A 27,713-nucleotide genomic window follows, 5' to 3' on the forward strand; every position below is an offset into this window, starting at 1 on the left:
GAACAGGGTCCATGCGATGATATATTTTGTTCTCCAGATGGTCCAAGGGCATCAAAAATATTTGAATAATCTGCAGTTTGGATAAACAGGATTCCTACTTGGATGACTACATTTGTCTTCTCTGGAATTTTTTGCAGTTGTTGATGAGTGTGCTATATAAGGACATATCTAGCAGACCTGCATAACTGGTTCACAGCTGGAGGCAGCAATGCTTCCAAATACCATTTGCTGGAATCCTCAGGAAGAGAGCGCTTGGGTCCTGTTTGCAGGTTTCCCACAGGCACCTGGTTGGCCACTGTGAGGACAGGGTGCTGGACCAGATGGCCTGATCCAGCAGGCTCTTCTCATGTTCTGAAAACTCTACTGTAAAATTTTACAGCATTGGGATGCGGGCGGCACTGTGGGTTAAACCGCAGAGCCTAGGGCTTGCTGATCAGAAGGTCGGCGGTTCAAATCCCTGCAATGGGGTGAGTTCCCGTTGCTCCATCCCTGCTCCTGCCAACCTAGCAGTTCGAAAGCACTAAGTGCAAGTAGATAAATAGGTACCGCTCCGGCAGGAAGGTAAACAGCATTTTCGTGTGCCAGAAGTGGATTAGTCATGCTGGCCACATGACCCGGAAGTTGTACACCAGCTCCCTCAGCCAATAAAGCGAGATGGGCACCGCAACCCCAGAGTCGGCCACAACTGGACCTAATGGTCAGGGGTACCTTTACCTTTACCTTTACTTCACACATTATAGGTCCATGGGAGTCAGACCATTGGTCCAGCTAGCTCGGTTTCATGCTTAGAAAGCTCAGGTCTGAGAGGTTTTCCATATGTCCCCACTTTTCCTAGGAAAACCCGCTCTTCACCACTGAATTGGAGCAAACGTCTTGTCACGCAGAAAGGAGGAGGAAAAACCTTAAACACATAGCAGAGTTCCTAAAAAAAATAGACCAGAGGCAATTGTACTTCGTCCCCAGAGCTTTTACTGGTACAGTGGTACCTCTGGATGCGAACGGGATCTGTTCCGGAGCCCCGTTCGCATCCTGAAGCCAACGCAACCCGCATCTGCACGTGCACGGGTCGCATTTCTCCACTTCTGCGCATGCATGTGACATCATTTTGAGCGTCTGCGCATGCGCGAGCAGCGAAACCCAGAAGGAACACATTCCGTTACTTCTGGGTCGCCGCGGAGCGCAACCCGAAAATGCTTAACCCGAAGCTACTTCAACCCAAGGTATGACTGTACAATAAGCATAAGGCAAATAAGCATAAATGGTCAAAAATCCCATACAGTTAGGGTTGGCGCAGTCCATAAGAAACCGGTTGCAGCAAAAAACCAATAAAACTTACAAACTTATAAGACCTTATAAGAGACTGATAAGAGACTTATAAGAAACTTATAAGACCTTAACACTACATCATACGGAACAGAACCCTAGAACAAAGAAACAGAAAACAGAAAGTGAGAGAGACCCAGGCTCCTCCTGGCCTGGGTCAGAAAACCTGACTGATGTTTGCTGTGATTCAGCAGTAAAGATCAGGTTTTCCAGTGGGACAAGCAGAAGGGTAGACGAGCCCTCACTGATCACAAGGTTTCAGGCAGGAGCTTTTCCCAGCCCTTATCTGGAGATGCAAGGAACTGAAGCAAAGACCTTCTGCAGATAAATGTTGTGCCACTGAGCTACAGTTCTTGCCCCTTAAAGGGATCACATTTTTAGGCTTGTGTTTTATTCAGTTATGGGAATACACCTTTAAAAAGATAATTTGTGAATGAGACAAACACACTTTGGAAGCAGTTGCATCACAAGTGCATTCATCAAGAGTAAGCACTGTCTGCAGTTGTCTCCTGGGTGCACCCTTGGTAGGAACCCTGGCTTTGTTGCCACTTCATATTAGGAACGGCCACAGAATAAAATGAACAAGAATCCAAGAAAAGAGGCTGAACATGAGATGGGTTTTGTTATCAAAAAGAACTGGAGCTGTTTTTCCTCTAGTGTGCTGACCAATCCACAGGACCCTTGTGTGCTGCGACATGCTGAAATGGGGGAGTGCATTTTGCTAGCATTTTCTCCCCCTGCAAAGGGAGCCCCTGATTTATAAGGGTGCAGGTGTTGGGGGCTATGGAGCAGGGGAAGAGGGAACACATGCCTGCTATCATTCTGTAATTTCTGCTGTTTCCTAGCAATGTGCCAGAGATATATGTTCAGCGTGTTTGTATATACAGCTTCAGTTCCTACTTCCAAATAATTTCCTCCTGAAATTTCAGGGTCCTACAAATAATATCATTGGGCCCCTCAAGACCGCTTTTTTAAAGGGTGTTTTCAGCAACATGTCATTGATGCAACAATAGTGTATTAGGGGTGGGTGTATTTTGTCCACACATCATTCCACTATATTAATTGTTCTGTGGTGCTTCCCCAATGCTATTACAGTGGTACCTCGCAAGACGAATGCCTCACAAGACAAAAAACTCGCTAGACGAAAGGTTTTTCCGTTTTCGATTTGCCTCGCAAGACGAATTTCCCCTATGGGCTTGCTTTGCAAGACGAAAACGTCTCGCGACTTTGTTTTCTTTGTCTAAAAACAAAGACATGTTTTGTTTATAAAGTTAATTTATTTTCCCTTCAATTTTTGAACTGCTCTTTACAGTATGTGTGACTTTAAAGAGCAGTTAATAAACTGTTGTTGTACCAAATTTGGCTTTGTTTGGACTTTTTTTGACCATAGGAACGCATTAATTGATTTTCAATGCATTCCTATGGGATTTCGTGCTTCGCAAGACGAAAAATTCGCTAGACGACAAAAATTGCGGAACGAATTAATTTCGTCTTGCGGGGCACCACTGTACATTATTGTCACCTGGAAGGGCACTCTTGCACTAAAGTACAACAGAGGGGAGACAGAAAAGGACCCAGAACATTTGTGGTATAAAAAGTTACAGGATTTCAGCAGCAAGTTGCAGGGCATGCTGCAAAACTTTTGCAGGCACAAAGAGTATACCCTCATGGGAACAAATGAACACAATAAAAAAGAAGTCTGGAGGGGCTGCTAATATCCATCCTAATTCTAGCTCTTAAGTTCTACAATAGAGAGTAAAAGCTTCAGGAGTTATGCATAAAAGACATTGTTGTGTCTGTAATAAACAGATGTATAATTTTGCCATTTCTCTCCAGCTGGTAATTGATTGTGTGGGAGTTTTTTTATATATGAGATACGTTTACAGGGGGAAATCTTTTGATGTGACTACCTAAATTGATGTGCACTTAAGAAGCGGTACTGGGTATGAGTGTGATAATTTCTTGGTGTTACTTTACAAAGTTACATTCTTTTAGATGTACACACCTTAAGATGGTTTAAGAGGACATCTACAAATAACACTACATCTGCAAAAACCTTTTGTTGTATCACACAGGAACACTCATTGGGGAGCTGTGAACATCTCTTCTGAATGCATGTAATGGCCCTTAAGTAAGGAAAGGAAGCGAGTCTGTTTAATTAGCTGATGGAGGTGCGGGGGAGATCCAGTTCCTTGAGGAAGTCAAAGTACTGCACATTCTATTCTTTTACTGGACAAAGATTGTGTTTGCCTTCCCCTGTGACTGACGCCGAGGCAGCTGGGGGAGAGATATGCTGGAGAATTCCTTCAAAGATTAGACTGACCTAGAGAAGAATATCACTCATCAGAATACGGGTCAAAGACAACTGTGTAGAGATAGCTGCACAGAGAAAGAAATGTGTGCTTGTTACCTTCCTAAGAATTGAGCTGGGGTTTGACTAACATAAATTACTTCTGCAACAGCTTGCACATAGGTGCTCTGTAAATATCTCTTCTTTGCAATTTTTTTTGTTTTTGTTTTAAAAAGAGCTTAGGCTTGCATAATTCCTCTACGTGGGACCAATTTTCCTATATGCTGTGTTCCTCCCCTCCTTGTTTAAGTGCTGCAGCTTCCTATAATGGGTTCAAATAGTTCTCTACCATTAATCATGTCTTCCTTTGCTTGGACAGATATTAATGAATGTGAAGACGCAAACACTCACTGCCTGGGAGGCGAGTGCTTAAACACACCAGGCTCCTACAGGTGCCATTGCCGGACTGGATTTGAGCTCTTCAATGGAAGCATCTGTGAAGGTATGACAGATTCTTCCCCCATGGATCTGTCCATTCATCTCCCATTGAGCCATGTCTTTGCCATTAGCTCAGGAAAGGGAAGAAGGAAAACACAAACAGTATCTTTTGGGGCTTCCCATTCCTGACCATGTGGCCCTGGTACAAGCCAACCTCCTAGGGTTCAGGAAGAAATTGCCACACAAGCTTGAATAGCTCTCCAAGCCAGTGGTTGGGAGAGTGTTCATGTTGGCAACAAAAAAATTGAGAGAAAAAATGGAGCATTTGTCAAGATAAGCACCTGTTCCCATCTATATAAATTTAAACAGTAGACTTGGACTCTCCCAGCCCTCTGTGTGAGGTGGTTGGTCAAAGGGCTCATCCCTTCTGGATCAGATGGAGAAATCTTCAGATCTTCACATCATCCAGTTCCTTCCTATCCCCAACTCTTTAAGAAATGCCTCAAAGGCATAGCTATTTTCACATGCTTGTGACAATTCACTAAGATGTTTGGATTCAGTGGATCTTCCCCTTTCCTTACCCATTTCCTCTTTTCTTTTCCTCATTTGACTGTTCATTTGTATTGTGAGCCCACCACTGTTCTCATTCTGTGTTCTTCTTCATTTCATTCTGTATTCTGTCTTAATTCAAGTGCCTCTTAAATAAAGTCATTTCCATACAATCAAGCAAAACATGCCCAAGTTGCATTTTCCCTTGTGGAAACTCTTGCAAGCTCCTATAGAGCAATGTCCCTTCCGGAAACAAAAGATGTGGCTAGCATAAGCATCAGGATGCAGCGAGCGTTGCTGCTGGACTTGAAAGAGCTGTCCTTTCTAGAAGGCTATGTATAAGGGCTGACAAATAAGAATACTCAGTAGCAGCTGGTCTGAGCGAGTTGTCTGAAACTGTCTTTGCTCTCCTGTAGATCTGAATGAGTGTCTGGACAGTGGCATCTGCAGCCCCAATGGCGAATGCCTGAACAGCCATGGATCCTATTTCTGCATTTGCGCTCTTGGCTTTTCAAATGCTGGTGGTGGAGTCAGCTGTCAAGGTAAGATCCTAGATGCTAGAATGGCTTTGGTCTGCTCCTCTGTCCTCTTGGACCCTTCATGCCAATAGTGATTGGAGATCATGCAGGGAAACCCAAGGGTCTTTCTTCCCTTGCTCCTTCCAAATTGGTCCAAGTTCCCTTCAAAATTCAGGCCCAGTTCATAAGTAGCTTGATTCAGCATCACCAAACCCACACTGCTAGCCCTCCATTAACCTGGTGAGAGAAGACGGTGGCTTAGAAGCTTTGTGGAACTGGAAGCTTCAGGCTTAAGGCCTAGACCCTCTCATGATACTGTTCAGGAATGTCCCTAGATCCAAGGAATATGATGCTTCCAAGAGTCAGTGGATGCACCTCCTGTCATGTGGCCTCTCTTCTATGGTCCTCACTTGCAAGGGTGAATTTGGGGCAGGGGTGATTGGTGGTTTGGAATGCTGTGGCTGTGAAAGGGCAACAGGGCCCACTTCAAATTTGGCCCAAGCCCCAATCTCAACAAGTTCATTTGGGCCCACTTCAAATTCAACTCAAATTCATTTGAACTTGCCCATCACTCATTTTCAACCCTTTCTGCTTCCGTCCTTGGTCTTCTGCCCTCTTTCAAGGTTGTTTGTTTGAAGTTGCCAAATTTATGCTGTGCTTTTTTATGTCGTCTTATATTCCCTTCTCCAGATGTAGATGAATGTGCAGACCAGTCCAGGTGTTTGCGTGGCCAGTGCCTCAATACAGAAGGATCTTACAGCTGCTTGTGTCAAACTGGCTTCAAACATTCCCAGGAGACTGATGATTGTATAGGTAAGAAGTTAACTCTAAAGGAGGAGAAATGTCTACAGAATAGGGCCAACTAGTGTGATATCTAATGCAAATAGCAGTTATTAAATGCTAGGGGCTCTTATCTTTCACATCAACCACTGTAGTCATAGAAGTGGTGTTGTACATTGTTGCCAGGACTCCATTTGGCTTTAGATGTGTATATTCCCTTATTATGTTTGTCTTTCTGACTACTTACTTTGAAATGCTTTGCCTTGGATTACAGATGTGGATGAGTGTGAAGAATACGGGGATGCCGTGTGTGGCACATGGGAATGCCAGAACACCTTGGGCTCATATCACTGCATTATGGGATGTCCAGCTGGCTTCCATCGCACATCATTTGGCGAATGCATTGGTGGGTTCCATGTCTGTAGAAACTCTGGGGCATTCAAAAGACAAGAAAAGGCCTCTGTCATGGAGGACTTCAGCCGATGAAGGAAAGGAGAGGAAAGCCATGACCAACATGAAGGCAAAAGCTTCTGCCTCTTTCTGCCTTGTTGTGCTCTCATTAAGCCTAGGCATCTCCCTTTTTTGAATGCAATAAGAGAAACCACCTTTTTTCTTTCCCTATTAGGAAGATTGTTAAGGAGCTGTATGCACAAGATAGACATTTCAGTACTGGGCGCCTTTAATAAAATATAGCCTGCCAGGATTTATTGGCCAACCCATCTCTCCCTCTCTCTATCTCTGTTGCAAACTAGATCAAATAAGCAGGGGCTGGGGGGCAGTGTAAATATTGGACTTGGTTCCTATAGTAGTTGTGAAAGGGGAAATGATCTGCTGGAGACAGCACTGTTTCAATGCCTTAAAGATAAGCTCCAGTTCCTTAACATTTTGGGAGTGTCAAAATGTAGATACATATTGTTTCCTTAGCTAATACAGTGGTACCTCGGGTTAAGTACTTAATTCGTTCCGGAGGTCTGTTCTTAACCTGAAACTGTTCTTAACCTGAAGCACCACTTTAGCTAATGGGGCCTCCTGCTGCCGCTGCGCCACCAGAGCACGATTTCTGTTCTCATTCTGAAGCAAAGTTCTTAACCTGAAGCACTATTTCTGGGTTAGCGGAGTCTGTAACCTGAAGCGTATGTAACCCGAGGTACCACTGTACCATGATTATTTTCTGCCCGTCCCAGTAACAGGTGTTACTAGTGTCATGACTTCAGAGCTTCTCCTTAGTGCAATGCAATCTTTAGCTAATACGGTGACTCTTGCCAGTCACCACAATGTTTATTTTAATGTCCAGTATGGAATTATCACATAGGTGTGTGTGATCTACATAGGGGAAAAACACAAGCCCACCCAATGTTAATCTGTTTCTGAAATGCATTTATGGTGGAGAAGTCCGAAAACCTCCTTGCTGCTCTGCAAGTAAAAAAGAAGGTTAAGTGCAGTTAGTTGAGCACCTTTGCACCATCAGACAGCCTGTTTACTTTGACCTGGCTGTGCCCAACATCATTGACACAGTCACATCCTTCCTGCATACTTTACAACAAACATATAGAAACCATCTGAATCTCGCCTGTGCTTATTTACAGCGCAGTGTTTTAAATTTGTTTTTGTTAATCAAATTCTGCTTATACTCCCTTTCTTTCCTCATTCATTTTTCCACATTCTTCCTTCATCAAATTCCTTACCCCATAAAACAGCCCATTCCCCTTGACATCTTACATCTTCTACATGTCAGCTTGCTTTGTTTTCTGAACACCCTCAGATGGTGTTGCAATGAAGTTCAAAATAGTTCATTGAATTACTTCCTATTCTTGCGTAAACTTCTGGTCAACTGAGGAGCTAGAGATGTCCCTATTGCGAAAGATGGAAGATTGCTAGCCTATGATTGTGATACACAAGTGGGGATGGGCTTGCTAAGAAAATAGACTCTGTGCTGATTCATCTGTCCTTCCTCCCTGCAGATATTGATGAGTGTGCCAACGAGACTCTGTGTGGCAGTCATGGGTTCTGCGTCAACACAGACAGCTCGTTCCATTGTCTGTGTGACCGTGGCTATGAAAACTCACCTTCAGGCCTTGACTGCATTGGTAAGAGTCACTCAGCATTCTAGTTCCATGTTACTTCTTTCTTCTAGATGCTGACAGCTCTCCAAAATACGGGCCCAAGATCTGTTCATGCTTCTGCTCTCATTGTCGTAAATTCTGCCCTCATGAAAATCCAGCCCCTCATAATCCCTAGTAATAAAAAGTCTTCTGCGATTAGGCCCTTATACTGGAGGGATAGGACTGCAGGGAAAAGTAGCCCCAGATGAATCTCCAAGACTCATCAGTTCCTTTTCTAAAGGTGTAACAAGATGTGATGATGGCACGACCCATGTGCTATGTATAAAGCAAGGGGATGCAAAAGAGCAGAGGATGGGGGGGGGTCCTAATCATTCCCCTCTCCATGCTTTCCCCCCTGAAACTGCCTCTTCCCATTTGCTTTGTACCCAAAAGTGGTTTATACATGTATTTGCACTTAGAGCCCAAACTTGAGAAAGTAAAGTTGCAATCCCTGGTTTAAAGCACAGTACAGCTGCCATCACACATCTGTAAATGAATGAACATGATGAAACCCATTAAATGAGGGGCTACATTTCAGGGCTGGCCCTACCATTAGGCAAAAGCTGGTACTGGGTGTTAGGAAAGGGCTTTTTTTATATAAAAGTGCAGTCCTAATCGTGTCTGCTTGGAAGTAGGCCCTATGGAATTCATTGGGGCGTACACCCGAGTAACTGAGGTTAGGACTGCAGCCTTGTTTTTGTGCTTCTACTGCCATGGATGAGGAGGGTTGCTTGTGGAGTTTTCTTCCTCAAATGCCAAAATAGTTTGACTGGCTTTGGGTACTGTGCCCCTTGACGGTGGGGGAGCATTTTCTGCTCTGCCTCAGGTAGCAAAATGTCTTGGGTCAGCCCTGCCCAGTTTGTTTATTTTATTTTCAAGGTTTAGTTGTGAAGAGAAGGAATGGCAAATCAGAAGGCTTTGGGGCAGATGTATGGCTTCTTAATGCACTTATAAGATTTTGTATCTTGCAGATGTGAACGAATGTGAGATGATGGTTGCCGTCTGTGGGACAGCACTTTGTGAGAACGTGGAAGGTGCTTTTCTGTGCCTGTGTTCCAGTGACCACGAGGACTATGACACGGAAACAGGCGAATGCCGCCCCCGAGCAGACATGGGTGAGAGTTACTTGCTGGGCAGGGCAATGCAAGACAGAATCCAAGACACTGTTCTAGTAAGAAGAACCACGAATTCATTTTATGGGTTTATATAAAAGGAAGCCCTGCAGTAGGTTCTTCACCTTTAGATTTGAGTATCTTGCATAATCCCTGTGAACAGTATGATCTGCTGATCAGACAAGCTCAAAGAGACTTTTGATCTAACCGAGCCACAAAACAATTTATTATGCACATGCCGACATCACCTCTGAACATAGTTCCACCAGTCATCATCTTGTCCAATCAAGGATGCAGTAATTCCTATGTGAAAAGGCATTGCTCAAAATCTTTTGATAAGTGTAAGGATAGTAAACTGAAACTTGAGTTCTTAAGGCTTTTCTGCATGACTCCAAATGCATGCCCTAAATTTTATTCTTACTGAGACTTTTATAACCCCCAATCTGACACCAGCAGTGTGATGTCCCGTTCCCACATAATGTATCAGGGAGAGGGCAGCTGTACTGCTGAGGTGGTGGCTGTGCTGCTGTTTGCAACTTTCTTTTCTTTAAAATAGGTTGCATTCTAGCATTACTTATATGGTAAAATCCTGAGAATGCCATGCTCTGCCAGATGCTCTTTATCAATGGATACAGTACTCCAGGAGCCTTCCTAGATCTCTAATGAAGACACCCACATTATCAGTGGGTGATAACAAAAAGAAAACCCCTACATTTTCTCTCTAAACTTAGGAGGACCCGGAAGGCCTGTATCTTTGCATCCCAGAAGCTCAGAGAGGAAGGAGTGCTACTATCATATTGGTGACATCCCACTATGTGACAGTGTCTTGGCCAATAACACCACTAAGGAAGAATGCTGCTGCACAGAAGGAGCAGCCTGGGGAGACAATTGTGAGACACATCCATGCCCCGTCATTGGCTCAGGTGAGACATTTGCTCTGTAGTGTTTTCTTCTCTGCCAGATCCAGTCAAAGAGAGAAGTCATCATGGCTTGCCATGTTCAAGTTGTGTGCTGCAATAATGATATACTTTCTGTGTGTTTTTCCCCTCTCTCTCTCCCTATCCCGCTGAACTACTTGTTTCTTCCCCTGTTTTTGCCAGTGGAATATACTGACATTTGCCCTAGTGGAAAAGGATATATCCCTGTGGAAGGGACGCTGATTTTTGGACAGACATCTTACACAGGTAAGTCTTTCTCTTTTTCTACCCGTTCCACCAAGCATCTGAAGGTCAAAGTTAGGTGTGATGTGGAAGATTTCAATCAATCACTCAGTCAGTCAATCATTTATTGTACAGTCCTAGACCTGTTAAAACAAGACAGAGTAAAAACATGACCAATAAAACATAGCCATATTTAAAATACAATATGATACATCGATAAAACCTGAGATACAGATTGCAATTAAAATGAGAGCACCATCTTATGAGACATTTGAGCAGAGAAGAGGAACTTGGCCACTAACTCTGTCATTAACTTGCTTGCGTTAGCCAAGAAATATTCTGGATGCCGTTCCAGAAACCTTCCAGGATGTTCCTCAGAAGGGGGCAAGGTTGCTGTTACATTCCTCTCTATGAACATTGCATTCAAAAAATATATGACCCAAAGTTTTGGCTACTTCATCTCCACAGGGATGCAGATAATCTTCACATGGGATGCCTTGCCAAATGTACTTTCAGAGTGGGAGATCTGTAATCAGAACTCTGAACCATTTTTATCTTGACTTAAAAACTGAACCATTTTTATCTTGACTTAAAAGCAGCTGGTGGGGGCCTGCAGTGCTGGGACAGCCTCCCCCCCGCATACCGCTGCCTTCTGCAAGCTGCAATTAGTCATGGAATTGGGGAGAAGACAGATACAATCTGGCCTAAGGATGAGTGTTTTTTGTTTGTTCATTCCCATGTTAATACAACCTTCACATATTCACATTTCACAAGCCAATATGTGATCAGAAACACAGCTACCCTTCAAATTTCACACTTCTCCAAATATATTGATGCAGTTCTTCAACCAAAAAATGAATACAAGAATGTGTACATTAGGGGAAAGTGTATAGAAAAATGTGTATGTGACGATAACATAGGTAAATGCACTGTATTAGGGAAAACTGCTTCCAAACATGTGTGTGGATTTTCATGAAGACTCCACCCCCCCAAAAAATAACACAAACTGATGCTGAAATGGTGTGAACTGAACTTATGATTGGAAAAATGAGAAACTGAGAAAAACCTAAATCAACAGATCTGAAATACCCTCCAAAACATTTGTAATCGTACTTGTGACAGTCTGTGAGAAAGAAAGATTAGTAGGAAACATCACCAATAAATCTGGGGATGGCTCTATACAGAATAAGACTGTGAACTACAAATTGTCAGGTAGTTAGAGATCAGGCCAGAAAATAAAATCTGGCAGCCCCTCAGACTGATCAAGGCAGTCTCTGTTGAGTTCTTAATGGAGCCTTAGGAAAGGACCGAGGAGGCAAACTGAGTTTAAAGGTAACATTTTGCTGTAAGTGCTCATAAAATGGCCTACTTTCATTTGTGCAAGTCTTAGAATTTATCAGAGTATGTAGAAGATGAAGGAATTAAATAGAAGGGAGGACTGCAGTCGCTTCTCTCGCTTTTCATACCTTCTGCATTAGACATACAGAGGTGGTTTATGTTTCAAAAAATGATTAGTTTACACACTTGTATGAATATAATGGAACTCACTGGAAACATTTCCAGCACCTCGCAGGTGCCATTCTAAGAAAGTGAGGGAGGTGTTCATGGTGAATTCCAGCACCTCTTTTTCTGGAAAAATAGCACCAAATATAATAAACCTTCAGTTTAATAGGAGTAAGTTTTAAAAATGTAGAATCTTTCCTGCCACAAGATTTAGTAGTAGTATTGAACTAAGAATTGAAAACTCATGGTTGATACTTGCCATCTAGAAAAGTTTTTCAGCCTGAATAATCATTTTTGAATGTGGTCATTTCTTCCATTAACTTTATTATGGGAATAGGAGTTGCTCTTCACTGTATGCTACATGCAGAATTGGGAGTCGGTTTTCCACATTGTGTGTGGGGGGGGGTATGACACTTTTCTCTGTGTATACTGAAACACCTTTTTATTTAAGCACAGATATTTCAACATTTTGAAAACAAAGATGAAAAGTCATTAACATGTTCTTTTTTTAAAAAAAGAAAAAAATCTGCTGATAAAATGGTACCAGTAGGAATGGTAACCGTGAAGGGGTCTGTTGGCAGCACAGCCTACCTATTGTGTCTCTGTGCATGTCAAAATATACGCCTCTTAAAAAACAGGGAAGAATTAGCACTAAGGTGATCAACATCTCTAGTCGATTGTGGTGTTGTTCCATCCTTTCCCAAAAACTTGGGTTTTTTTGCAGTCTGGAAAGAAAAATAAGAATTATGAGGTGGGGGGAATACAGAAGAACTATGATTTGATGACAGTGTCCAAGAGATGCCCTTTAAAAGTAATGACTGAACAAAGGTTGGCTATGCCACAGTAAATTCCTAGGGTGAACGTGTTCTAAAAGTCACTCACAACTATGATGAGGCACAACAGGCCTGACCAACACAGCAGCACACATTAAATGAATGCATCCCAGAATCCTCTAAAACAGGCAGGTGTTCAATAGCAAGTTAGGTGTGAAATCAGTTCCCTGAAGACAGATAGCTTGAGAAGCACCACCCTTGAGAATAAACAGGAATTTGTTTCAAAATGGGAGGTTTTCAAAGAATAGCTGAAAAATAAATATAGTAGTTTAAATTCTGTTGCAGCATTCGAGGAACTTCAGTAATAGCTGCAAGGTAGATATAAGAAATTAGATATATTAAGAAAAAGTTTAATTATGATTAAAGTGTGTATTGGCAATAAGTAATATGAAATCGAAATATGGAATAGACGGGAGGTTGGGTCTTTAGTGTTAACACCAATATATGTTTTATTGTTTGCTAAGAAAATTATATGTCTATGGTTATTCCTGTGTGTAATTTGGTATTTGTTTTTTCCCCCTTTTTTCTTGCTGTATCAATAAAAATCTTAAAAAACAAGAGAATAAATAGGTCAGGGTCCCTGTTGGTCTCAACTGTTTGGTTTCTAGGTCTGATTAAACCTCTCTCTCCCACTAGATGCTGATGAGTGTAAAATGTTTGGCCACGAGGTCTGCCGTAATGGTCACTGTGTGAACGTAGCGCCAGGGTATGCCTGCTTCTGCCGCGCCGGTTTTATCTATGACTCCAGCAAGCTTGAATGCATTGGTGAGAAGTCTCTTTCTAGCTGCATGATATATTTTCTGTGCTTTGTAGAATTGCCCACACAGTTGTCGGGAACGGTCACCCCCGCCCCCCCCCCCCGTTTTTATTTTAAGCATCACATGGAGTAAGTAAGGTACTCCCTGAAATTCTGTGCACACCTGATCAGGGGAGGGGGGGAATCTTTTTCTGTGTGAAAGGGTCAAAGAGGTCCATCTTACTGATGTAAACTTTTCTGCTCAACTTCTGTGGCTGCAGATCTAGATGAGTGTGAAAATGAAGACGCCTGTGCAAACGGCAAGTGTCTCAACACAGCTGGTTCCTATCATTGCTTCTGTAGCCTTCCCCTTGTGCTGGATGCGACCCGCAACCGCTGTGTCAACGTTTCCAACAGCGCAGGTGAGTGCAGTTCTGACTACAGTGCATAATGGTCTCTAAAAGCAGGTTTTGTAGTTCCGATGGCTTTTCTCTTTCTTTCATTGGCAGATGATGAGGATGAACTTGACATTCACTTAGACATCTGCTGGCAGAGTGTCTCCAACTACATCTGCAACGAGCCACTGCTGGGGCAACGAACCACATACACAGAATGCTGCTGCCGCTATGGAGACGCCTGGAGTCAGGACTGTGCACTCTGCCCCCCCAGGTCCTCTGGTGAGAAGGAACAAATCACATGAGATTTCGGGAGGAGCGGGGTGGTGTCTTTCAACAGCTAAGGCTAGGCCTCAGATAAGATTTCCACTGGGCAAATCCACACATGAGCAATTGGATTCACATCACTGACTTGACCCTTCACAGTATCTCCAAGAACTTGAGTCATCATCAGCAATGTTACCAAGAATTTATTATTAATACATTGTTAATAATGTTTAATAATGAATACATCTACTGGTGGCGCTGTGGGTTAAACTTGCCGATCAGAAGGTTGCGATTCAAATCCCCGCGAGGGGGTGAGCTCCCATTGCTCGGTCCCTGCTCCTGCCAACCTAGCAGTTCAAAAGCACGTCAAAGTGCAAGCAGATAAATAGGTACCACTCTGGCGGGAAGGTAAACGGTGTTTCTGTGCGTTGCTCTGGTTCACCAGAAGCGGCTTAGACATGCTGGCCACATGACCCGGAAGCTGTATGCTGGCTCCCTCGGCCAGTAAAGCGAGATGAGCGCCGCAACCCCAGAGTCAATTACGACTGGACCTAATGGTCAGGGGTCCCTTTACCTTTATCTGTTGAGCTAATCCACACCAAAGACACACTGTGACCTCACAGATATGACTTTGTCCCATATCTATGGGGATCTCTGTTTTCTTCACCAGGGCTGTCTCAGGAGGAGCTTTCAATCCAAAAAATGAAGCTTCCTCCTGGGACCCATGAGAAACCTTTTCCATGGGTAAATCCAAGAAGTACTAAATAATATTTTTTCCAGCTTGACCATCATAAACAAGAGTCACCAAACTCAAAAAGGAAAGGCACATCCCTGTACGACTCACAATACCCTTTTTGCATATGGTGCAGCTATTTCTGTCTAGTCCAAACTTTAACCTCAACCCCAGCCCACTCTAATGGGATCGTGGTCCTTTGTGCACTGTCCAGCATAAGGACATAGGAAGAGCCTGCTGAATCAGACCAATGGCCCATCTGGTTTAGCATCCTCTTCTCAGAGTGGCCAGCCAGATGCTAGTAGCAAAGCCACAAACAGGACCCAAGCACAAGAGCACCCAGGTATACTGTCTAGCATCCGGAATGTGCTTGATTTGGTTGATTGCGAAGACCTAGTAACTCACTCTTCAGTCATAAAACTTTAGGAGTGACTTACAGTGATTAGCACAGGAATTGTAACAATAAACTCAACACTTATCAGCAACAGCCTTGGTATAAAATAAACAGTGACCATCAGATGTAAAAACACAACATTTTGAAATCACCTGGGCAAATAAAAATGTCATTACAGGAGGCTCTTCTTAGGTTCTTAAGTATCAGGCCAAGGGCTCATATAGTCCAGCATCCTGTTCTCACATTGGCCAGCCAAAGAGCTGGGCAAACCTCATTGGGAAGAACTTTCCACAAATAAGGCACCACCCCAGAAAAGGCCCTGTTCTCCATCACCATTTGACTCATCTCAAAAGGTAGAGGGACTTTGAGAAAGGCCTCCAGAGATTATCGCAATACTTGGACAGGTGAGATATGGTGGTGTGTTTATCTGCCTCTTTTCTCTGTGTCTCCCTCCAGAGGATTTTGCTCAGCTGTGCAATGTTGCCAGAAGTGAGGCTGAACTCCGAGAAATGCCTGGCTATGAATATGGCCCAACTCAGGAAGACCATCAGTATGGACTCTACAGGCCAGATTTAGAACCCTACTACAACCAGTTGGGTCTTGAGTATGGAGCACCTGACATCAGCCTCTCAAACAGAGAACCGAGTCATGGATTTGACGGTGATTCATCCCTGCAAGCAGCACAGCTCCGCCCAGCACAAACTCAGCCTCGCTATGTGCCTGGCCAAATTGGTAAATGCTAAAAGAAAGAAAAATGGTAGAAAATTCGTCTCATACCCAGGGATGAGCTACAGATACATTAGCAGACTGTAGCCAGACATTTGCTCAATTTCATCTCGGAGATTCTTTGAGCTAATCTCTACCCAGGGAATTCACAAAATACCACTATTGTAATTAGCAAAGCACCGCATGTACTGGGTGCCCAAAAAACCTAGGGAGAAACCAGGACTGGGTGCATAGCCTTCCAACTATAAAATCATCTTGAGGGCTGAATATCTGCTGGGGCAGCCTCTCAGCTGGAGTTAGCTCCATGGAGCCAAATCTGGGGACACCTATTCAAGCCACTATCTGTGTATGATCATGGCAGGCGCTTCACATGTCAAGCAGAGACCCTGTAATAACTGTCTTCCTGGAGCCGGGTGTGCTAATCCAAGTAAGGAGGTATGTGTGTGCCTATCAGTAGCAGTAAATTGGAAGCACATTCAAATCTCCATTTGGATGGCAGATTTATACCTGGTGTGAATGGGGAAATCTGCTTCCACACACATATCCTTGTAGTTAGGGCAAGGCGGGATGGACAGAGGGGGCAAAAGGAGGGAGGGAAATCCTCTTCTTTGCTTGACCCCTTACCTACCTTCTTTGTTAGCTCTTAAACTTGTTATTATACTGAATCATAGAATGGTAGAGTTGGAAGAGACCTTGAGCATCATCTGGTCCAACCCTCTGCAATGCAGGAATCTCAACTAGACCATACATAACAGATGGCTACCCAACATCTGCTTTAAAAACCTCCAAAGGAGGAGAGTCCACCACTTCCCAAGGGAGTTCATTCCACCGTCAAACAGCTCTTACTCTCAGAAAGTTCTTCCTGGTGTTTAGTTGGAGTCGAATGATTAAAACGAAGGGGAAAGTTTTATTTAATTTATAGTTAAAAGTGGGGTAAATGGGAAAGGAAATAGGCCAGAGCAAATCTACACAAGGCATGACATCTTTTATCTGGCCCATGTTTGTCTTTGATACGTTGACCATGTGTGTGTCCCTTGATGCTCTTTCTTCTGGGTAGACACTAAGAGTCCCTCTATATACTGGCTTATTGTTCCCTTGTGTCTTCAGGACAACGCTACAGCAGCTTTGAAGGGTTGCGAGCCGAGGAGTGTGGGATCCTGAATGGTTGCGAGAACGGGCGCTGTGTGCGAGTGCAGGAGGGCTACACCTGCGACTGCTTTGATGGCTTCCAGTTAGACTTGATACTCATGGCCTGTGTGGGTAAGTTGCCAGACCTTACAGAAAGGAAGAGCTGGTATACAGCAGCAGCTGAAAGACTAACCTTTGATTTTCAGGAATCGCCTTAAATGAAACCATAGGTTCTTGGGCAAGTGGAGAGCAGAAGAGAAACATGAGTCATTTGGGCAAAGCCTGCCTGTCCAGGAACTTCTTGTTTTGTTTAAGGTGTTGTGGGGCAGAACTGGCTTACTTACAAACTGGGCGTTGTTTTCTCAGAGAAATGGGGGTAGCAGCATTTTTTTCTTCTTCAACCTGATTATTACCTCAGCACCTATAAGCAGACTTCATGGCTATAACATCCAACCATTTATTTATTTATTTTGTTGGTTGCTTTATTTGCCCAAGGCAACCCAAAGCAACTTACAACCATTTTATTGTTTTTCCCCATCCAACCAGGCTCAAACTGGTGTAACATCTTGTCTGATGAAGAATTCTGGATAATTGGAAACATGCCACATCTTCGAGACTTTAGCTTTGTCCTAATAAAGAAGTTAGGGACACGGGTGGTGCTGTGGGTTAAACCACAGAGCCTAGGACTTGCTGATCAGAAGGTCGGCGGTTTGAATCCCTGCGATGGGGTGAGCTCCCGTTGCTCGGTCCCTGCTCCTGCCAATCTAGCAGTACGAAAGCACGTCAAAGTGCAAGTAGATAAATAGGTACCGCTCCGGCGGGAAGGTAAACGGCATTTCCGTGCGCTGCTCTGGTTCGCCAGAAGCGGCTTAGTCATGCTGGCCACATGACCCAGAAGCTGTACGCTGGCTCCCTCGGCCAATGAAGCGAGATGAGCGCCGCAACCCCAGAGTTGGCCCCGACTGGACCTAATGGTCAGGGGTCCCTTTACCTTTACCTTTTAATAAAGAAGTTGCCCAATTATGGACTTTGGTGTGTTTCCCCCCTTTAGGCACCAGCCCAGATACCCTTTTTTTTATAGATTTGAATAAGAATCTGATAGTACACATACAAAATACTGAACCATGGCCTTTGCTACCATCAGCCACAGCCAGCATGGGTCAAAGGCCAGGTATAATGGAAGTCATAGTTCAGCTACATCTCCGATCATCACTGGTCGTGCTGGCTGTCCTTTGTGGGACTTGGGAACATCTGGAGGGCTACAGATTGCCCACTCCGGCATTCAATATTTTTTATCCATTGGCTTTTACACCCACAGCATTCCCCCCCCCCCAGCTCCCTCTGGCCCAACAGGAAGCCATGCTTGTATGCAAATAATACATGTGTAGAACAGAATCTGGGACTCAAATGTGGGTGTTTTTATATGCACTCAGCATATCGTTTAAGCCTGGTCTTGTTGTGGAGTCTACCAAAAGAGAATAGGAGAGAACTTCTGCACTGCTGGGCCTAATGGATGCACTGTTTTTCTCTCCCCCATCAGATGTTGATGAGTGCGGGGAAGCAAATGCCTCTATGACCCTGTGTGAAGGTAGCACTTGCGAGAACACAGAAGGCTCCTACCGCTGCAACTGTTTGCCTGGTTACGTAGCTTTAGCTGAGCCCCACCGCTGCGTGCCAGGGACAGCTCAGAATGCAGAGGCCGCGTGACCAAAAAAGCAGCCATGGAACCCCTACGGACATTTGCTTTGAGAACTGTAGGTCTGCTCAGCCAGAAAAGAAACAGCTTTAAAAACTCATCGATTGTTTCCCAAAGGACAAAAACCTCATTGGGCTCAACTCACAGGGACAAAGGCCAGTGAGAAGCTCCAGAGTTCCTTCTTCTCTCTTGCTGGCCTGCTCAGCCCAAGCTTTCTGCTTCAGCTGTGGTGCAAACACTCAGGTCCCAGTCGCTTCATCGTGTCCTGTTTTATAGGTTGTCATCCTCATTTCTATCAACATCCTTGGCCTCCTTGGCATTGCGTGGGTCATGAGTATATTCATCCCCATTCACCTATTTTGCCCTCCAGTTCATATCATGAAGCTGCAGAATTTCATGCCATGGGAATCACTCTCACAGGGCCTCATCAAGTATTCATTTCCCTCTCACCCCTCCACGGGTTCACATTGTGTAGGGTCTTTCTTACTTCAAAACCACTCCAATGCAATTTTACTCATACTCGTTACTGTGGGATTCCCAAGTCACTCTGTCACAGTTGGCAAAAGGACAAAAGGCGCAGGACTCTTCCAGCTGTGTGTGTTAAATGGGCAGCAACCCCCAGCAACACAGGTACTGCTTGGACTCTGTAGATTTCCCACAGGGAATGAAAAACATTCTTCAGTCCACGGGTGTCACAAACACTGTGGCTTCTCCTGTCCAAGTCTGTCTAACCCTGTCCCAAAGCCCCCCTCACTAGCAAGAAAAGGGGCACAGTCTTTTGTACCTGAGCCAGGAAAAAGGGTTGGTCATGTTCAACGTGTATGGATTCTATTTATATAGTCTGGCACAGATTGGATGTTGCCTCTCTTTATTCATCCAAACCATGGGCACCCACCCCTGCACTTCCTATGGCTGCTGGAGTATTGGCTCGGGGGGCAGGCGGGGGGACGACGACTACAGCTCTTTAGTTCTGAGAAGTTTTCTTTGTGGTGCTTTTCTATTGGGAAAAATTCAACATGATGTTAAAATAAATGGTTTTTATATTGTGCCTTACAGCTTTTAGGCTGGAGCTGGTCATGAATGTTTCTGCCTTTATCCTTTCCCGAGCTTGGCACCGGAAGCCGCTGCAAAGAGTTAACTAAAAGCCAAGTGGGTAGGGTAAAAAAGAGAGGAGCTGGTTTGTAAACTGTGGATTTTAGGCCTGGCATTCCAAAGCAGTGGTATGTGGTCCACAGGGTTTTTTTAAGGTCGTCCGCAGACATGGCTGAAACAGCTGCTCTGTCATTCCTAGATATGAAGTGAGCAGGCCATTCACAGGAGGCACATCCATTGCATTAAATATTAATACTGATTTTTAATTGCATTTTTATTGCTTTTATATTTTACTGTGTTAAAAATCATACTGCACTTAGTGCAGCACAAGCAGGCACTGGCTGGGAGCATCCCCTTCCAACCACACTGTTTGCAGACCTGGGAAATCTCTATATGCAAGGTCCTTGAAATGACACATGTCATTCTCTCAGTAGCATATGATTAAGGCCAGGAAGAGAGCTAAACAAAAATGAACTGCACAAGAGAGAGAGAGAACTCTGCAAATTCTTCCAGCACTTAATTCACCCAGTAGAGAGCAAAAGGTTAGGATGTAATCTTACTGTGAGAGTAAGCTCCACTGATCTTATTGCCTTCCTCTGAGTAGGCGTGTATCACTTTCAGTCAACCAAGTTAAACCCAGCCCGTGTAACACTTTAAAATGACAGATGTGCAATGCCGGGACATAATTAGCTCCCATTCAGAAAATGCATCGCCATCCCATAAACAAGTCAGGCAGACATTTTCATTATAAGTGTTTATTAAAAGAAAGTTATAAAAAGAGGCTGGGTTTAGAGAACATCTCCCCCAGCAACTCTAGGCGAGTTACAAGATAGTGCAAAATGGTTAATACAAATGATCTCTACACAGAGACCAAATGCCATTTGGTTTGGCATCTAAAGTTTTCCTTTTCTGCAGCAAGCAGCCACAGAAGGTGGCTGCTCAATCTTCTGGCTCCAGATGATAAATGCAGATCCAAGGAAAGTTTCGGTAAAGGGGCAGGGAACTTGCGGGGTGGGTGGGAAGCAGATGGAAGCCTGCAGCCAGCTTCTGACCAGGAGAGGCACTGAAGTACTGACAAACAGCAATAATCTTGATGTTTGCTGACCCGCTTTTGTTTCAGAAAGTCTTTCTCATGATTCACATCCTATTTCAAGCAGTTAGGATCCACCACAGATCTTTTCCACCAATGGTTACAAGAACCTTTGCCATGAGCTACAGCAAAACTTATTAAAGCCCCCGTCTCTCTTGGATAGATTCATTCTGACCACTGACCTCCTGCTGCATCCCTAAATTGGCTCTGGGGGAAAGAGGAGTAATTGTTGCACAGATGCTAGAGGAACTGAAAGAAGAAATGCCTTGTATAGCAAAGCACTTGTTTCCTCTCTATACCCAATTCTCTCTTTTCCCTCCCCCATGAAGCCCTAAGGAGCTAAGCTGGGTTTCCTTAGCTGGAGATCTGGACCGGAATCTTCCAACAGAACATCAGCTGTCCATCATCATCAACCAGCTCCCACTTGACAACAAGTTTTAGCTGTGGGGGGGGAAACAGAGAAAAGAAGTGAGAAGGGGTTGGTATTCAGATTTATTTTAGGAGACATGATATTAAAAATGATGCACTCTGACTAGTCTCAGATTAAGATGGGTTCAAACCCTTTCCTCGTCTATGCTGGAATCTGGGAACCCCAGAGAATAAATTTTACTGCTATAGAATACATACTGTACATTTTCTTCCATATGACCCTCAACACACAACCAGGACACTATGCCTATTAATAAAGAGATTGCTGCAGGTAGGGCCCAGACATGTGACTGAACATTTCTTCATACAAAAGCATTTCCCTGCACACAGAAAGCTAGGTAGTAAGGGAAAGGGTTCTAGTAGAGCCTTTGCCCTGATGTGCTAATTTTCTGTATGGATGAAGAGAGTTCCCTCCCCCAACCATGGGGGAACTTTCCATCATGGCAAACCTAACCCCTGCAGTCTGGAGTGGTATTATCCAAACTTGGGTTTATTGCCTTGTGTGAACATCCTCCTTGGCCCCTTGCTATCCTGCTCCCTCTCTGATTTGGCAAGGGGCAGCCAGATGATGATGATCTGAGTTGCTCCATCACCTCCTGTGAGCACCTTATATCATTAACATGTTAAAGGGATATGAAAGGCAGTTGTAAGTATTGGGATGAGCCTGGTAAGACACTCACAGATGGATACTCGCTCTTCACTGGTAGTTTGTTCAGGTAGTTGTAGGAGTGGTCCTTCTGGATGGGGCAAATGATTCCACTCTTGCACCCATCAGGCTGATCAAGTGGGAAGGGGATGTCCATGTGAAGCATTTCTCCATATACTTTAGCTTGGCTGCCGTTGCTCACAGTCTCTGCACGTGAAGAAACGGGTTGAGAAAACAAGAACCAAGGAGGGAGCTTTATACTGGGGCTAGGAATGGTGGCTCCCAGGACCGCATACAAACAAATGGAAGCGCTCTCACTGTTTCATGTCAAAACTACAGTGCGTTACAGACGTTCAACTGCCCTGTGACATTCCCCTGATTGCTGCATGGCCAGTGGGGAGAGGGGGACAAGAGGCTACCCTCACCAGCTAAGAGTCTTCAGTTCCCTCCTCTGAGATTATACAAAAACACTTCCATTAATGGAAACAAAGACATGAAGACTAAGTGTATGCAATTATCTATATATATTTCTCTTTTGCAGCATGTACATGTGCTGAAAAGCCGTAGCCAATTACAACTTTCCAAATGTATACAGGCAGATTTCACTGCGATTATCACATACCAAGATATACATGTAGTTTTTCCTGCACTGAAATGTTTTCCATGTGAGACACTCCAAACAGCAGAAGCATCCTCATTTTGAACACTGAACACAATACTCTTAAAAGGTTTCAGCCCCATAGATCAGGACTGGGGAACCTTTTTGACTCGGCACACCAGATCATTATCAGATCCTAACCCTGTGGGCCAATTCTGACAGCAGGCAGGGCAACCCAGCTGTCAACAATGTGATATCAGATGATTGGCATGTGGGCTGTTCCAACCATCCATCAAAGCCCCTTGCACATGGCTTCACAAGCACCTGACCCAGCTTGGCATTTACCAACCCCATGTTCAGCAATTGGGAAGTGGCAGGGATCAGCTGTGCAAACAAGTTACTGATCCAATTGTGTCTCTACCTGCTCCACAGCTGACATAGCATATGATCTAAGGTATGGGGCAGAAAAAAGTGGGAGTGATGTGGAGAGAACAGCCTTGTGGACCAAATTGGGACTCAAGCCAAATTTGGCCTGCAGGCCAGAGATACCCCACCCCTGCCATAGTTATCACTGCCTCAAGGAAGCTAGAGATCAGCAGGCTATACTTACTGCTAGAAAACGTGACGTTGACACTGTAAGCCTCTCCTTTGTGGAGAACACAAGGTTGTGCAGGGCAAGGACTCACATTGACCTCCACAATGCTTCCATCTTTGGAGCCTGTGAGGGAAACACAGTCATCAGTTCAATGTCCTCGCTATACAGGATGGTAATCTTGGATACAACACTATGCATAGCTATCATGGGTCCAGGTTTGGAGTGTCACACAAGAGCCCATAAACAATTACACTCTGGAATGAAATGGAAAAAATACCAGTGAATGTGTCTCCCTTCTGCACAGTGGTTAGTACTGACAAGACCCAACATACTCATAAAAAGCATTTAAGTGTGACTCAGCCCTGGGAAAATGACTTCTATCCTCACATGACTTGCGATACATCAAACTTTCATAACAGTTTCATGTAGTTCCCTCAGATACACATGCAGCTGTGGAAGGGATGTTGTGGTCTCATAAAACTGCTGAATCTGAGTTTAAATTGCCAATGAACTGAAAAGCCTGCCTGTCCAAGAATGGGGCAATATAGAATAGTTTCAATAACAGTATGTCTGCTCACAAGTAAACTGTACAAAGTTCAGTTCGATTTATGGCCCGTTAAGTGCATTTTAGACAGGAGCCTTATAGTCCCATCCTATACATGTTAACTCAGAAATTAATATCATTGAGTCCAATGCTGCTTAACCCCAGGAACATGTGCACATGATTGCACTGTTCAAATAAACTCTGAAACCAACAGAAAAAGAAAGCAGCCACTTGCACATTGCAAAGTCCCATAAATAATTTCCTGTGGTATTAGGTACAAAGTGTGCTATTCTGGGGGATTCTCCCAACCACCACCACCCGCAAAAGCCAATTTCAGTGGTTGCGCACCAATGTGCAGCCAGAAGTGCATGCACAGGGCTTCCGCTGACAGGGCTTGTTAGGTGAACCCTGCCCTATATATTGATCCTGCATTAAAACATGGGAATGCTGTAAAACTGGGCAATGTCAGATTGCATTCCAATTGCTTTGCGCAGCAGTAGAGGAAACCCACTTTCTTGCGATACATTTAAGATACATTCTAGTAGGGCTTCCGATACTGTTAAAATTCATGTTTCCCAGAAGATATAAGGTCAGACCAATTTGAGATACAGTAAGATTGGGCAACAGTAGTAAAATGAATATAGAACAAAATCCAGTAAACACCTATGTTGTTTTAAAGCTTTATTTAAAAAAAAAAAAAGGTATGAAAGACATGAACTGAGCCAATTTGCTGTATGTTGTTGGAGGCTCCAGCTCTCAATGAATTTGCATTATATTATTTTAGGCAAACCTGCGGCCAAAGTTTTATGCCTGGATAAGGCGGCAAGCCTAATCCCACTCACTACCATCGGGGATTCATGGAAAAGTGGAGCCATCATGGCAGCCACATAAGAGGGTGGTGGTGGGGAGAGCAGGACGATCAGGTCTGGATCAAGCCCCATGCCCTCCATCAAATGACAGCAAGACCAGCTCAGGATCCAGAAGACCCCAGGATGGCTCAGCCCTGCCCCACCTTCCCACATCCTCAGAACTCACATTCAACAGGTGGAGGGGGAGAGGGCAGTTCAGCAGCTCTGCCCCCACTCAGTTCAAACCCCATTACAGCCCATCGCAAAGGGAATTAAATTGCTCTGTACATCTACATAGTTTACCTCCCAATTAGGGCTTGTCTATGGGGTAGGTATCTGATGAACTTATCTGGGGTCACTCCTAAGCCACCAGGCACCCTTGCAGAGCTCCAAAAGGCTGCACTGGCAGCCACACATGGTTTGCGTGTCCCCATGCTCCGTTATTGCTTCCCACACTGCCAGTTTTGTATTAAGAGCATCAAAGTGGTTACCCTTCAAACCAAAATAGGACCATAAAGCTTCTGTGTGAGCAGAAGTGTCCTGTTAGTCCAGCCATCAACCTCTGTGCCATGGCTTCTTGGGCTTGCTGCGGGATCAGCAGCCCCAAGCCACTGCCAGCTGCTGAAGGGTGTGGAGAGAGCAGCAACAGGAGTAACTGCTGGTCTCTGTTGAGGGAAGGGCCATAGTTCAGTGGTAAGAACATCTGCCACTCCTCTTACCAGGCTTGATCTCCTGCATACTCAGGTAAGGCTGAGAAAAGACTCCTGTCTAAAATCCTGGACAGTTGCTGTCGGTGATGTTCCCCGGCTTACCACTCCACAGTGCCTTATCAAAGCAGCCTCTAGTAAAACTAGTTGCTGACCAGTGGTCTAAGGCTGTAACTAGATATGATGGCACACCTGCTGTTTCCTTACAAAGTGGGGAAGTGAGAGGAATATTAATAGTGCACTGTGGACTCATTGGGGAGGGGACCTGAACTTCCTACTTTCCTCATTGAAAGGACTTCTCCCCAGCTGTTTAGCACCCAGCAGATGTTAACTCTGACTGAGACAGAGCAAACCATCTGGAGAGAAGTAATTTAATGGAGGACATCTGAAGACATCTGAAGGCAGCCCTGTTTAGGGAAGTTTTTAATATTTAATGCTGTACTGTTTTTAACATTTTATTGGGAGCCGCCCAGAGTGGCTGGGGAAACTCAGCCAGATGGGTGGGGTATAAATAATAAATTATTATTATTATTATTATTATTATTATTATTATGGAGGAAAGCCTAGGCCACCACCTGTCCCTGCCACTTTCATCTCTTCCACATCAACCCACACACACATTATAGGACCACCGGCCCTCCAGATTTTGCTGAACTACAACTCACATCAGCTCCAGCAAACATGGGAGTTGTAATTCACCACCTGGAAGGCTAAAGGTTCGCCACACCTGTTACAGAAGAGGGCAACCCAGTTCTAGCCTTCACATCTAAATTTCCTGAGAGCCAAACTGGAACTGGTGGTTGCTAGCTGGATTTTTATTTGCCCCCAAACAAGGAACAGCCTATGCCACTCAGCTTCCATGTGACACTGGCTAGCCTTCCGACATATGTCATTCCCTCCTCTCTCCATACCTTCCAGAAGCTGGCACCGGCTTCCAGCAGCTGATCCTGTAGCAGGCACAACAAGCCATGGTATACAGACTGTTTCAAGCAATGTGTAGGCTGGGTTAATTGTTATGCAGAACAACATGATCAAAAGCGGAACATTCCAGACTCAAAGGAGCCCTCAGCACCACCTATGAAATTGTCCTTTTGGAAGAAGGGAAAGAGTAGGCAATGTATGGGATGAGCTCCTGTTGTAGGAGGAGGAAAATGCAGCAGCAGCAGATATATAAACCTGTTGGGAGAGATAAGTTTTCCTCTGACAGAGCACTCTTTTTCTCCAGACTGGGCTCCCTGATTAATAATAATAATAATAATATGCTACCCATCTGGTAGGTTGCCCCAGCCACTCTAGGCAGCTCCCAACACATATAAAAACATAATAAAACATCAAACATTAAAAACTTCCTGGTACAGGGCTGCCTTCAGATGTCTTCTTAAAGTCGGATAATTATTTCCTTGACATCTGATGGGAAGGTGCCACTACCAAGAAGGCCCTCAGCCTGGTTCCCTGAAACTTCTCTCAGTGAAAGGCCCACAGAGGTGGCCCTTTGCCTGGGCTGAACAATGTGGGTGAAGACGCTCCTTTAGGTATACAGGGCCAAGGCTGTTTAGGGCTTTAAAGGTCAGCACCAACACTTTGAACTGTGCTCAGAAACGTACTGGGAACCAGTGAACATCCTTTAGGACCGGTGTTAAATGGTCTCTGTGGCCGCTCCCAGTCACCAATCCAGCTGCCGCATTCTGGTGTCGTTTTTTAAGTCACCCTCAAAGGTAGCCCCACGTAGAGCGCATTGCAGTAGTCTAAGCAGGAGAAAAGCAGCGCATGTACCACCCTGGCGAGACAGTGCGCTGCCAGACTTCCGCCCTCCTGAACATGGCAACGCTGCTCCTTGGTTGACAGCTGTCTAACCTGACAGAAGCAGGACGTCCCACCAACACCCACCTCTCTACCTTCCCCGCGCCTTGGCGGGCAGAGAGTACAATGCAAAAACAGCAGCAGCAGCAGCGTGCGACCCGCCGGAGGCGAACTCGCCTCTCTGGAGAGTCCCAGGCTCCGTCAGGAAGACGGCGCGCATGTTTTGCAAAGCAGGAAGTGCCGCCCAGAGACGCGGACAAGCCTGTCAAATCACTACGGAACGCAATCGAAGTGTTAGACGCCGCGTTTTAAAGGGGCAGGAGGGAAGGCAAGAGCGCCTTGGCGGAGGAAGGACCCGTCAGGCGACTCACCGCAGTCCACGAACTTGAGGGGCTCGGCCAGCACCGCGGAGCCGGCGGCCAGGAGCAGGAGCAGCGTCGTCGCCAGCATGGTCTCGTCTCGTCCCGTCTGCTCTCGCGCCGCCCCCAAGAAACTTCTCCCGGCCGGCTGCGGAGCGGAGGCTAATGTACGAGCCTGCGCCTCTGCGGCGGCGTCACATGACAGGCAGCCCAGGCCGGGCCCGCCTAGGCGCGGTCACCTGACGGGGACGGGCCCACCTCGCGCACCGCCCTCGCCTGGCCCGCTGCCTGGCTGGCGCCTCGCCCAGAGGGAAGGGGCGCC

The 27,713-nt window shown here is 45.0% G+C and overlaps 2 protein-coding genes across 3 annotated transcripts in view; one reads left to right on the forward strand and one right to left on the reverse strand.

Annotated features, from left to right (window-relative positions):
- Positions 1–20,041, forward strand: part of LTBP2 (latent transforming growth factor beta binding protein 2) — a 131,355-nt gene extending 111,314 nt beyond the window's left edge. For both annotated transcript variants that reach the window (XM_077925599.1, XM_028719712.2), the window contains 14 exons: positions 3,993–4,115; positions 5,017–5,142; positions 5,809–5,931; positions 6,173–6,304; positions 7,860–7,985; positions 8,972–9,115; positions 9,844–10,035; positions 10,213–10,296; positions 13,245–13,373; positions 13,626–13,766; positions 13,854–14,021; positions 15,590–15,865; positions 16,967–17,119; positions 18,528–20,041. In XM_077925599.1, the coding sequence (XP_077781725.1) occupies positions 3,993–4,115; positions 5,017–5,142; positions 5,809–5,931; positions 6,173–6,304; positions 7,860–7,985; positions 8,972–9,115; positions 9,844–10,035; positions 10,213–10,296; positions 13,245–13,373; positions 13,626–13,766; positions 13,854–14,021; positions 15,590–15,865; positions 16,967–17,119; positions 18,528–18,694 (2,084 nt within the window). In that variant the 3' untranslated portion in view covers positions 18,695–20,041. The remainder of the gene's footprint in view (positions 1–3,992; positions 4,116–5,016; positions 5,143–5,808; positions 5,932–6,172; positions 6,305–7,859; positions 7,986–8,971; positions 9,116–9,843; positions 10,036–10,212; positions 10,297–13,244; positions 13,374–13,625; positions 13,767–13,853; positions 14,022–15,589; positions 15,866–16,966; positions 17,120–18,527) is intronic.
- Positions 20,042–20,514: 473 nt separating this feature from the next.
- Positions 20,515–27,586, reverse strand: NPC2 (NPC intracellular cholesterol transporter 2). Its single transcript, XM_028719725.2, has 4 exons — positions 27,404–27,586; positions 23,149–23,256; positions 21,975–22,147; positions 20,515–21,306 (listed from the first exon to the last, which is right to left on the reverse strand). Exons 1-4 carry the CDS (start codon positions 27,480–27,482, stop codon positions 21,220–21,222), a joined length of 447 nt encoding a protein of 148 aa, XP_028575558.1. The 5' UTR covers positions 27,483–27,586; the 3' UTR covers positions 20,515–21,219.
- Positions 27,587–27,713: the final 127 nt, after the last annotated feature.

The sequence above is a fragment of the Podarcis muralis genome, chromosome 1, assembly GCF_964188315.1.
Source record: "Podarcis muralis chromosome 1, rPodMur119.hap1.1, whole genome shotgun sequence".
NCBI classification, from domain to species: domain Eukaryota; kingdom Metazoa; phylum Chordata; class Lepidosauria; order Squamata; family Lacertidae; genus Podarcis; species Podarcis muralis.

Coding starts and splice junctions, on each gene's coding strand:
- NPC2 (XM_028719725.2), bottom strand. CDS start 27,482: ATGCTGGCGACGACGCTGCTCCTGCTCCTGGCCGCCGGCTCCGCGGTG. Junction 22,148..23,148: donor CAACGTCACGTTTTCTAGCA/GTAAGTATAGCC, acceptor CTTCACGTGCAG/AGACTGTGAGCAACGGCAGC. Junction 21,307..21,974: donor TGAAGAGCGAGTATCCATCT/GTGAGTGTCTTA, acceptor CCCCCCCCACAG/CTAAAACTTGTTGTCAAGTG.